The sequence below is a fragment of the Crinia signifera genome, chromosome 11 (genome assembly GCF_055691185.1).
Source record: "Crinia signifera chromosome 11, ASM5569118v1, whole genome shotgun sequence".
Lineage (NCBI taxonomy): Eukaryota > Metazoa > Chordata > Amphibia > Anura > Myobatrachidae > Crinia > Crinia signifera.
In genome coordinates, this window is record NC_139227.1 from 40,128,805 (window position 1) to 40,142,487 (window position 13,683).

A 13,683-nucleotide genomic window follows, 5' to 3' on the forward strand; every position below is an offset into this window, starting at 1 on the left:
GGTGAGCCTCAGAGCGGCACACTGGTTTCCAGGGTGCCGCTTACCCTCTCTCACCTTGGTGAGGTTCATATATTCATGAGCGCAGGAGCTGACATCCATCGACTACTGTCAGCAACAGCTGGATATGTAGAAAAAAAACGGTGTTATACAATAAGTGGATGCGGGAGGCTTTCTCGATAGACCTCATGGCGCAGCCACAGCGCTGTATCGGTGGACCAGATCGCATCGTCGAGGTGGATGAGAGCATGTTTGTGAGGAGAAAGAGTACTGTTGGCCGGATGTTACCCTAGCAGTGGGTTTTTGGGGGAATATGCAGAGAAACAGGACAGTTTCCCCACGATGGTGGCCACCCGCGATGCCAGCACGTTGATGACGGCTATAATTGATAATGTTGAGCCTGGATCTACAATTTACAGAGACTGCTGGAGGACGTATAACACTGATCAGCTCCAATTGGCAGGATATCAGCACGCCCAGGTTAACCACCGCTATAATTTCATAGACCACTCCACAGGGGTTCATACCCAAAACATTGAAAGAATGTGGGTTGCATGCAAATGGCGCCATAAACGCCATCGGGGCACCGCTAGACACTCCAATGCTCCAATCGTACCTGCAGGAGTTTATGTGGCGAAAAACATTGGGTTGGGATAACCCATGTAATCGTATCCTGCACGCCCTGACACTTCACCCTAAGGACGACTAAATAATTTGTTTCCTAAATAATGTGTCACAGTTTACAATTGATTCCATGTTCTTAATTAATCTTTAATTGTTTTAAATTTATTCTTTGTTTGTATTACCATTTACATTATGCTTTTTAATTATTTAAGTAAATTATAGTTCTTATTTAACACATTTTGTCATTACTGTGTCACTTGCATGATTTTGCAGGTGTGAATGTGTTCATAAAACATCACCACTATCCACGGCAGTCCGAAGTGAGGCGAGCGCAGTGAGCCCCGCGAGTGGCAGCGGAACGCGTCCTCCGACCTTTTCATACCCCCACTATCCACGTCGGCATGGAGTTGAGTTTATAAAATGTGGCGAGCGCAGCGAGGCGACGCGGAACAGGTCATGTAATCCGCATCGGCTCGCCACACTTTATAAAATTAACTCCACCCCAATGTGGAGAGTTGGGGTATGAAAAGGTCGGAGGACGCATTCTGCCACTCTTCGGGCTGCCATGGATAGTGGTGGTGTGCTTACAATTGTACCCATACAGTATGACACTGTAATCATCTATGACATGTCATACGGGTATAATTGTAAGCACCCATAACATGTTATATGGGTGCTTATGCAAGGAAATATCGCATCGGATCGCACCCACTGTATGGTGCCATTCGATCCTATGCAATATTTAATTGTATAAGCACTCTTGTGCACTTAATGGTGCTTATACAAAGAAATATCGCATTGCATCGCATACCACTATAGACGCTGTGCGATCCGATGCGATTTTACTAAGGAGAATAGCCCAGTACGTTAAATGCGTACTGGGCGCCGCTCTAAGAAACAAGTACCCAAAATTAATTTAATGTAATATTTTTTCTAAAGTACGCAATAAGAAACCTTTAGCCTAGAGTTGCCACAAAAAAAATGTGATGCTCTAGGGCGCCGTGATTCAAATATTATTCGGGAACCACTGGTATAAGGTATTGTAAATTTGAAAAAATAAAGTGACTTCAAAAACTGATTCAGGGGCCACACAAGCGATTGTAATCCACAGTATGCCCACACCTGTAACTTTACACACCTAACAGTCACTGCTGGTAATGTGTCCATCACCTATAAACAGCTGAGGCAGCCAATCTGTGGCCTGGAGCAGGCAGCCAATCAGATCCCTGGAAACTAGTGACATCACTAAATGTCCTTATGGGCCATTGTGTATTCTACATTACATTTACAGCATAACAATATAATTATATTACTCCACATACAGGCCATTGTGTTAAATGTTTGTGAACGGCCTGTTTATTGTCCTGGTGATGAATGGCAGATGGGGTTCGGAGAAGCAGCGAGCACTTGAAGCCACTCTTGTGAGATTCCCATCTGGAGCAGTGTAATAGACCAGGGCGTTTCACAAGAACATGAACGTATAGATGAGAGGCCTCGATAGAGACAGTTTATTGCCGACATAAATGTGTGTCCTGCTCTGAATCTTAACCAGCTGAGGACGCTGTACACGCGTCAGCTTACATTACGCACAAGTCACTTTGTGTTACAGGTACTTACTACCAGGGCCGGATTTAGGGGTCAGGCCGCCCGCCCCTAGGCACAACATTATTGTCCGCCTCCCCATTAGGCGTGTGACGTGATGACGTCACACTCATTACTCTAGACTGGACCCGGAGGGAGAGAGGACCCGGAGGCTGGGCTCAGCTGTCCCCCGTGATTCTTATAATGTGCATGGTCAAGTGGGCAGTGGTGAGTAACGAGCGCCACCGCCGTCATGAATTATGTAGGCGTGGTGCCACTTGTCACTATCGATGTTCCTGGACTTTCTCTTAAAGTACGATTCCCATCACCTGTTTCACACAGGTTAATTGATAAGAAAGGTGCTTCCACACAGGTAATGACAATCATACATTAAGGGAGAAGTCCAGGAGCAGAGCAATGTGTCCCTCCTGGAGAGGGTCATGTTGGGAGGTATGCATGTGCCATTAATGATGTTGACACTATAGGTCTTCTGCCTGTTTCTGCTGCAAGAGGGAGTTAGTAACTCAACCGGTGTGTATGAGCCACAGTGTGCGTCCCTCCCCACATACCATTTACCAGCCGCAAATGAAGCAGCCCTTCCCCCAAAAAATGAGGTCCCAACCCCTGAGGGGCAGCCAAGCCCTGGGATGTGATTGACAACATTATGACCATACCCTGACAAATCTCTATAAAAGTCCCTAGGAGCAGGGCTGGGGGAGACACATTTCTCACCCACTTATTGCCAGGTGCCCATCGCTATTGGGGAATACTGAAAGCTGAGAGAGGGGGCAGTCTGCATCCCCTGACTTGGCCATGACGCTGGCAAATGCTAACTAAGACCTGGATGTGACACTTTAAAGGCTTTTTTTCCTTTTTATTTAAACTGTAGGGTTAATAAGCTCTGTCCTGCATTGTAGTTTTCAGTGATTTCTCACTGGAATAAACGCTGAACAGACTGCATCCCAGTGATGCGATCGAGGACTGGATTCAATGCTGAACAGACTGCATCCCAGTTACCCAATCGCGGCCTGGACATAAACGCTGAATAGACTGCATCCCAGTTACCTGACATCCGACTGGAACAAAATGCCTATCAGTTACCCAATCACAGCATTTAATAAACGCTGAACAGACTGCATCTCAGTTACCCAATCACAGCATTGAATAAACACTGAACAGAATGCATCCCAGTTATCCAATTGCAGCCTGGAATAAACGCTGAACATACCGCATCCCAGTTACTGGACCTCCTATTGGAACAAACACAGAACAGACTGCATTCCAGTTACACAAAAAAAGAACATTGAATAAAAGATGAACAGACTGCATCCCAGTTATCCAATGGCGGCCTGGAATAAACACTGAACAGATTGCGTCCAAGTTACCTGACCTTTCGACTGGAGCAATGAATCGACTGCATACTAGTCACCCAATCACAGCATTGAATAAACGCTGAACATTCTGCATGCCAGTGACCTGACCTCTAACTGGATCAAACGCTGAACAGACCGTATACCAGTTACCCAATCACAGCCTGGAATAAATGCTGAACAGACTGCATCCCAGTTACCCAATCACGGCCCAGATTTAACGCTGAACAGACTGCATCCCAGTTACCCATTTGCGGGCTGAAAGATAACTTTCTTTACATTTAAGTTTTCAGAAGCTTTTTCCACCCATAGGGGACACATTTGGCAATCAACTCTCCTTCGTTATTTTATGTTTTATTCAAAGCTGTCATTTCAGTCCACCGCGTACTGTACGGCACACAGGACGTCTATACTGTAATGTGGTAATAGACACAAATTTGTGTTAAGTACCATAAATGATATGCAGCCATAATACACATGAATGGCACTTCTTGCGGATTACTGTGATATAGGAACATTATGAAGCATTTTACAGGAGCGAAACAATTATTCCTGAAATTGCAATGTATAAATCCAGCCGCGGCACAGGCTTTTGATAATGCCCACTACGCACGACTCACACTGGCCAATTAACAGAACCATAGGTTACACAGGGAAAGCTATTTTACATCCATAGGACATAAATCCAAGAACAACAGTTAAATTATAGATCTGCCTACAGTAATCAAATGCAATGAAATGTAGACCGCAACGCAGACTTGGTTAAGATGTAAAAAAAAAAAATTTAAATCTAGAAACCAAATCTGACACCTACGCACTGTAGCAACAGTCATTATAGAGAAGGAGCCATTATCTGGGCCTATAACATTCCTATTAACCAGTGATGTAACGGAGGCACGAGGCAGAGTGTCTCAGCAATGTCACTGGGCCTTAGCAAATGAAAAGTCACATGTCAGCTCACCTGCGCCACAGTGATACTGCAACACCAATCCTAATAGTGATGGTCGGCAATCAGTTGAAGAAGCAGAATGTTAAAAATTAAGGACTCGCTGACGCCGATGCAGAGCGAGTACATATACTGTCCGTCAGAATAAGCACATGAATGGGACAGATGCATAGTGAGCACATATACTGTCTGACAGAATAAGCACATGAATGGGGCAGATGCACAGCAAGCACATATACTGTCCAGCAGAATAAGCACATGAATGGGACAGATGCATAGTGAGCACATATACTGTCCAGCAGAATAAGCACATGAATGGGACAGATGCATAGTGAGCACATATATTGTCCAGCAGAAAAAGTACATGAATGGGGCAGATGCACAGAGAGCACATATACTGTCTGACAGAATAAGCACATGAATGGGGCAGATGCACAGAGAGCACATATACTGTCTGACAGAATAGGCAAATGAATGGGACAGATGCATAGTGAGCACATATACTGTCCAGCAGAATAAGCACATGAATGGGGGCAGATGCACAGTGAGCACATATACTGTCTGACAGAATAAGCACATGAATCGGACAGATGCATAGTGAGCACATATACTGTCCGGCAGAAAAAGTACATGAATGGGGCAGATGCATAGTGAGCACATATACTGTCCGGCAGAATAAGCACATGAATGGGGCAGATGCATAGTGAGCACATATACTGTCTGACAGAATAAGCACATGAATGGGGCAGATGCATAGTGAGCACATATACTGTCCGGCAGAATAAGCACATGAATGGGGCAGATGCATAGTGAGCACATATACTGTCTGATAGAATAAGCACATGAATGGGACGGATGCACAGCGAGCACATATACTGTCTGACAGAATAAGCACATGAATGGGGCAGATGCACAGTGTCACCAAGTAATGGATCTGGTGTTAGTGCGCATTGTGAATGTCCAGAGCAAGTCCATGGTATATTTATGTTACCCTGCTAATTATGCCAGCCTGCGCCTGCATGGTTGTTGTACAGTAGTTCAAGCACAGTAAGGACATGAACATACGGATCCACCCGGGAAAGCTGAATCATTTGTATTTGGGTCAAATCCAGGTGAGAGCAATGCATATCGCTATGCATTCTTCTGTGATTGGCTGTTTATAAATGCTGCACTTGCAGCCATTGGGTGCTTTCTTAATGGCTTATGATAAGATTATGCATTATGGTAATGTGTTATTGCCTACATGAGATGGTTGGTTATACTGTATCTGATGTACAAAAGAGGTTTCTGTAGTAACAGTGATGCATTAAACATAGAAACATACTAGAATTTGATGGCAGATAAAAACCACTAGGCCCATCTGAACTGCCCTACTATCCTACCAGTATATATTTTTGGACTGTGGGATGAAACCGGAGTACCCAGAGTTGACAAGCATGGGGAGAATGTACAAACTTTACAAAATACAGCAAACAGTGGGATTAATACTAACCTGATCTCTGCACAAATTTGTTCTCAAAATGGGCAAAACATACTGCACTGCAGATGGGGCAGATGTAACATGTGCAGAGAGAGTTATATTTGGGTGAGTTATTTTGTCTCTGTGCAGCATAAGTAATGGCTGCTTGATACTTACACAGCAATTTAGATTTCAGTTTGAACACACCCCACCCCAATCTAACTCTGTCTGCACATGTTACATCGATCTGCCCCACCTGCAGTGCAGCATGTTTTTTTTGCATTTTGAGAACAAATTGGCCCAGCCATCAAGCCTAAATGAGGCCCAATATGAGCAAACCTCACAACAGGATTGCCTGCCCCTGTCTTCACAAATAAAGGACAGATGACCCCATTGTGCAATAGTGTCCTGGAGAGTTTCGCTCTTGGCTGTTTAACCGCTGCATCATATTTCCTCAGGTGGCAGAGAAACCACCACATTTGTCCTAATGAATGCTGAATTCTCCAGGCAGCATTAAACAGGCAGGACCGATAGCTGTATTCTGGACGGAGGGGAGAGATGCTGTCCATCAACACATTCGCCTTAATGACGAGGACATGGATACAGGACATCTGATCGGTCGCATAACCCGGATAGAAGCGGTTAACAATGAGCACTGCTACCTTTCCGTGCCAGTGTTTCCGGGCTCATACACACCAGAGGATATTTCTTTTGTTTTTTTTATCTGTTTTAAATGCATTTTATGCCAGGTAGAGCCATCTACTATACTCGCGGCCTGTTCTGCAGCTGCTGTGTGTTTCCTGGAATTCTGCTTGTTCGAAGTTTTGCTATACACATGTAAAACGCATTACGCCACCTACAATTATCTGCACATCATCAGTCACTAACGATTAAATATTACTGACCTGGGCCTCATTTCACTAAGAATACATAGCTGTTAAATCTATTTAATGTTTTATTATGAGATGTCACTTTGTATTGAGTACAGGTCTCCTGTGTCCTGGATTTTGCAGCATAGTCTTGTTTTATCACATTAGCAACCTTTAAATACGCATTAATTCGGTGATATATACGGAAAAATGTCCTTACGGAGACAAAAATGTAAAGTTCAACATTGCATTTATATTTGCATCCAATCCCATCAGACTCACAGAAGGTCCTTACTATACTGTAGGTCTTCCTTACTAACATCGCAACATCCGCACTGAGCCAAAGCAACCAATGAGAACTGCACTAAACAGATAACTGACTGCTGATTGGTTGCTGGGGTTCAGAGGACATTTGAACTTAAATATTAAGAAAATTAGTACTAATGTGCATAGTATTCCTAATGATATAAACCTTATGTACATATAAAAAAACATTTCACACTGTCTCAGTTTTTCAATTGGTTCCTTTATTTTCGCATAGGTCAAAAAACAAATCTAATCTGACCCCCAATTATTCAAATGCGGCTGTCTGCTGCCACTGCCCGCCTCCCATCGTCTCCTGCCTCTGTGTCCGCTGCCCATGACCGCCTCCCAGCGTCCCCCGTTTGGAGGCTGCTCATAAGAATTAGCATATCTTATGTACAGCCGGTCCGACCTCCCGACTCCAATCCCCACGGGACCGCGCATCGGGTCGGATAGGAGGTCTACACGTGGGATTTGGGGCAATAATATAGCTTGCAATAAAGTAACACGAGCCAATTCAGAGCAATGGCAGAAACCATTGGCCCGGCCAGTGCAAGAACATACAAAGGGGGAATGACTTACCTGTAGGCCAGGGCCAATGCCCAGGCACTAGCGGCGCAGTAGAGGCTGTCATGGACTTTGGCTTTCTTACAGTCACCCACAGTATTGGTTGGAAACAGACCTGTCGTGGGGCTCTGATAGTTCAGTACGGTGATCTTCACTGCACAAAGAGGAAACAAAGAAGAATGAATCAGGTTCTACAAAATAGTCTCCATAATATGCCATGGAACTTGATAATGGAACACTGCACGGCAATCAGATCAGTAAAGGGGTATATGCACACATTATCTGGACAATTGTCACGCAATATACAGCAGTATATGCACCAGTGGGGGAGAGAGGGGGTGAGAAGGATGAGAGATAGAGAGGGGGGAAGAAGGGAGATGGGGGGGGGGGGGGGTGCAAAAGGATAGTGGAGAGAGGGGAGAGAGTGGTAGAGAGAGAGAGAGAGAATATGGATAGAAGGGAGAGGTGGGCATAGACACAAGAGAGAAGGGGAGAGAGGGTGGTCAAGGAGGAGCAAAAAGTTGAGGGTCAACAAGAATACATGATTAAGAGAAGGGTAATGAGGAAAGAGGTAGGTGTAGACAAGGAGAGATGGGACAGAGTAGAAATAGGGAGAGAGACAGTGGGGGCAATAGAGAAGAGGGGGCGAGGAGGAGGAGAGAGGTGGGCGATAGAGAGGGAAGGAGGGGGGAGCTTAGAGGAGAGAGGAGGGTAGAGAGAGAAAAGGGGAGAGAATAGGGTAAAGGAGGAGAGAGGTGGGGGTAGACACAAAGAGAGGGGGGGATAGGGTAGTCAGAAAGGAACAAGAGTTGAGGGTCAACAAGAAGAGATGGGGAGAGAAGGGGAGACAGGGAGAGAGGCAGTGGGGTGGAAGAAGGGAAGAGGGGGCAGAGAAGGAGGAGAGAGATGGTTGTAGACAAGGAGATATGGGAGAGAGAAGGGGAGACAGGGAAAGAGACAGTGGGGGGGGGGGCGGAGAATGGAAGAGGGGGCAAAGAAGGAGGAGAGAGATGGATTAGACAAAGGAGAGATGGAAAAGTGAAGGGGAAACAGAAAGAAAGACGGGGAAGGGGTGGAGAAGGAGGAGAGATGGGGGTATAAAAGGAGAATTTGGAGAGAGAATGGGAGACAGAGAGACAGTGGGGGGGGGGGGAGAAGGGGAGGAGAAGAAGGAGAGAGTTCAGAGTCAACAAGGAGAGATGGGAGAGAGTGGAAAAAGGGATAGAGAAAGTGGAGAGGGAGAAACGGAGAGGGGGCGGATAAGGAGGAGAGAGAGAGATGCGGGTAGACAAGAAGAGATGGGAGAGATAAGAAAAGATAGGGGAGAGGAGAGTGGATGGGAAAAACAAGAGACAAGGAGGATAGAGATTGGAGGGGGGGTAGAGAGGGAGTGAAAACGAGTAGGATTATCAAGTGTCATCCACGCTATAAGACATGGTATGCAAACACGCTTAGAATCCAGAAGTACTGTAAGACAACGTCTTGTATTGTTCTACAGAATATATAAAAAAAAAAAAATGCTAAGAAAATAAATCTGTAATGTCCCTTTAAAATAAAAACAAGGAAACAAAAGCAGAGAAGCGGCGAGTGGGATGGAAACTAATAAACATTTGCCTGTTTACATGATCTGCTGCTTGTGCTAATAGAGCATTATAAAGTTCATCGCTATCACAGCTCATTTATCGCCGGCAGAAGCGCACCTAATTAGTATTCAGTACCAAGGCTGCTTTTTCTGAACTGACGCTTTCACCAGACTGCAGACACTCTCTCAGCAGAACTTTTCAGGCATCAGTCATGGGGCGCCTGTGACCGCTTACTGAGCCATGAAGGCACTAATTATTCTGCTCTGTCTTCCCAACCCCCGGCCCGGTGTGCTCTCCAGATGAGACGTGTCTTCTGCGAGTCAAAGCGACAATAGGCCGCCCGGGGACTGAAATGTCGCCAAGTTTGTGTGAATTAGAGTTGAAGGAGAAATCATCACCTCTTTAGTGGTTACCTTAATTAAACAAAGCATGGCGGGGACTGTACATGACCTGCTGCGAGGATCATTTGGATATGATTAGTATTATTTAATATAAGCACATATCTCGTCGTACTCCTCCATTTATTGCATTTAAAGGGACACAGCCAAAAACTGCTGCTGAAGAACTGTTTTTTTTGCAGGTGTATGACCATAATGTGCATTTCAGAACCCCCGTCTATTCATTCAAAAAATCCTCTGAGATTTTGTTTTTCCATGTGGGTCCAGCAAAATTATTTTATCCATGTGGGGCAAGCAAAATTGCAATTTTGTTTTTTTCCATGTGGGTTCAGCAAAATGAGATTAGTTTTTTCCATGTGTGTGCACGCTATACTACGTTAAAAACACTGTCGATTGACAGGACTGCCCCTAAACAGTGCGCTCTTTCCAGGGTATGAATTGTTAAATGTATAATGCTGAAACCGTAGTAAGGACTTCAAGCCTATAACTGTTGGAATTCTAACTTTAAAAATAATTCTTTGCTGTTATAAATATGATGATGTACAATACACTGAGGACTTCATAACCGACTTCCATCAAAATGACCATTTCACCTGTAAAACTGCATGTTATTGGTATTATATTGTTTATATTGCACCACTGTGTGAAATAGTGCTTTATGTAATATACAGTATGTAACCAATCACATTAGCCCCTGTCCTTAATGGTGCTTACAGTCTTTATTCCTTCCTTTCCTCCACAAAGGGTCCATTCTTCTAGCAGCAAAGTAACCCACCATAATGTTTATTATAGAATGGGGGTAAGTGCGTATAAACGGGGGATATAAATGAAAAAAAAAAAACAGGAAGTGCCCTGGCTGTTATCGGACCCTTGCAAGGCCAGCAATCCTAATCACCATGCCACCAACTCCATGTTAGCCCACTTATAAGATTGACAGTTTTAGTTTATGAGAGTTTATGTACAGGTACTAAAGCGTCTAAAAATGAAAAACGGTGATATTGCCCATAAACATAGAAACATAGAATTTGACGGGAAATAAGAACCACTTAACCCATCTAGTCTGCCCCTTTTAAACATGTTACCTCAAACCATATTTTATCCTTATTTCTTTGTAAGGATATCAATATGCCTATCCCAAGCATTGTTCTATTGTAATTTGTCTCTACCACCTCTGATGGGAGGCTATTCCACTTATCCACTACCCTTTCAAATAGCAACCAACCATAGCAACCAATCAAATTCTCTCTCATTTGCATCCTAGACAATTATAGACAGAATCTGATAGGTTGCTATGGGACACATCACCTACTTAAAAAAATTATTTTTTAAGAAGCTTTATTAAATATACCCAAAAGACTGAGCAAGTAGCAGACATTACATATGTATCTAATACATACCTAAAATATCATATAATCCAATATTCAATTATTTTTTTAACGTAGCCAAAAAAGTGACACCTCTGCGTTCTGATGGTTTAGTTTACACCAAAATTATTTCATGACCAAATTATAAAAAATACCCTATGTAATAAAAGGCTAAATGCTGCTCCTCACCTCTATGGGGGAATTCAAGTGTTGTGATGACCACTAGATGGTGCCTGACAGAGCAATTCCAGGGTTGTTCCATTCGGGTGTGTATTGTATAACAGGCTGTGCGTATAAGGCTTATATGACATATAAATGTATTTCATATATAGACCTGGGATAGCTGATTAGTGTAAGCAAATATTCCAATGTACATAAAATTCCAAAATACATCTGGTCCGAAACATTTCAGAAATGGGAGACTCAACCCTGTATAACTATACTCGTCCGGACCCCAGTCGATAGGAGCCACTGCCCTCCAGCTATTGGGGTATATTCCATGATGTGATTGCGAGAAATGCCGATAGCTCGCGGTAACAGTATTCAGATAACTTCCCTTCCCGCGTTGTTTCCACCTCACCTGTTTCCTATGGTGTGTGGGCATTAAAACGGTGGGGCTCGCCAGAAAATGCGGTGGACTCACTGCATTTTCGGCAAACCTTGCTCGTTTAAGTGGATCCTTGTCGTCCACTCACAGCTAGCATTTGGGCCGTACATTAAATACTGCAAGGGGGTTTGACGGCAAGGATGGCGTGTTTTCGGCGACGAAAATGGTCGACATGACTTTTTCACACACATATAGAATATGCTGTGCTATATAAAAAACTGTAAATCAATATATACAGTATGTATTTGTATCTAGCACTAATGGGGGAGCTCTTTGTATCTGGCACAAATGGTATTTCATGTGTTTGATGTGTTTATACAACATAAACGGATTTTGTGTTCTCACACACAGGTCCCGTCCTCAAGATACCTCACTGAAATAGAAAAAAACTCCGAAATAGGTAATAATCCCTCATCCGAAATGCTTCTGGTCCCGAGTATTTTGGATAAGGGATACTCAGCCTATAAATGTAAGTATCAGAAGTCCTACTGCATATTGCCAAGCACTGGCCTGAAATTGAGCACAATGTCATGTACGGAGCACACCGCCTGTAGAACTTGCCATAATGCTGGCAGGAACATGACATTTATATTGTCTGGAAGGTGCTGGCATAAGAAGATAAGTGCTGGTTTCCTGCGGATAAGGAAAATAACTGCAAACAACTCACATTATTAAACTTCCAGCAGATGTAAAAAAAAAAAGGAAGAAAATAAAAAGTGATGCAAAAACACATTTCGGAATAATACTGCAGCTCAGCACGAAAACAACAAACAGCAAATCAGCGCAAGGTGAGCAAAATCTGTTGTCCAGCTGGCCCTACTGCGGGAAACTGCTGGGATCATATGAATGGAGCAGATAGAGAAAACATGGCACTGACACCAATAGGGCAAAATAAATAGCCTGCAATACAACGTTACCATCTACCGTTCTACAGGGGAATGGAACATTTCCCCTAAATATGTTTGGTACATGGTTCATGGGAAAATAATGAATCTGGTTGCAGATTTCCCTGCTAATACAACACAATTGCCGAAAGTACGGCAATTCGTATTCGTATTGATAGCACATCAATACGAATACGAATTGCTGTATTTTCGGGATAACAAATGTCAAAAATAAGTGTATTTCTGGATACAAATACACCTATTTTTTACATATTTTCTTTGGTAAATTTCCCCCAATCAGTGTTACGTTTTAGCAAAAAATATTCCAGCAAACAGGTGAAAATGAAAATATATGAATTGCATTGCATTGATATTTTGGGGCTGATTCACACTTGTTCGCTAGGTTGCATATGGTCTTAGCCTAGCGAACAGGTAAACGCGTGCTGGCCAAACTCCTACGCATATTTGCACATTCGCAGACTCCCACCATTGGGTTAATGGAGTTTTAAGGGAAAAGTAAAATGGGAATGCTTCCAGGGGTATTACGTCCCATGGCAGTGAAACGCGTCAGCAGGATGAGGACGATATAAACAGATTTCTATTTAGACCTCAATATTGAGAAGAACTTCTGGATAACATCATGAAAAACATGTAACACTACATTCAGGAATTAGTCATCTTTAGGCTGCTATACTTTTATCCTCAATGCCGGCGTCTCTTATTCCAGATACCGGTTGATGCGTGCAAAACTTTATCCACAATCAGCAGCTACCGGGACCGGTGATAAACACATCGAGTCAGGGAATTATCCCCAATCCCATGTGTTTTCGCTCGATTGCAGGTCCACTTTTGGACGAGAGAAATGGACAATAATTGGATACTGCTACAATGACCATCTGCCAAAATGTCAACGGGGCTAATGGGACAGTGCCCTAAGGGGGAAAAACCTGCAGCAGAACCCAAACTTGCATTCCTGACGGGCCCATTCTAGTGCCAGACACTGTCATTCTTGCTCTGAGCCCTACGCAAGATGCGCTCGGCAGAAGACTGGTGTATGTGCCCATAGTTGCATCATAGGGCGGTATTCAATGAGGCTGATTCACCATGTTATTATGGCGATTTTGTGCTGTA

The 13,683-nt window shown here is 43.7% G+C and overlaps 1 protein-coding gene across 4 annotated transcripts in view; it reads right to left on the reverse strand.

Annotated features, from left to right (window-relative positions):
* Positions 1-13,683, reverse strand: part of LOC146045878 (phosphorylase b kinase regulatory subunit beta-like) — a 210,242-nt gene that overhangs the window by 147,137 nt on the left and 49,422 nt on the right. For all 4 annotated transcript variants that reach the window (XM_083164989.1, XM_083164987.1, XM_083164990.1 and 1 more), the window contains one exon: positions 7,732-7,870. In XM_083164989.1, coding sequence (XP_083021115.1) covers positions 7,732-7,870 — 139 coding nt within the window. The remainder of the gene's footprint in view (positions 1-7,731; positions 7,871-13,683) is intronic.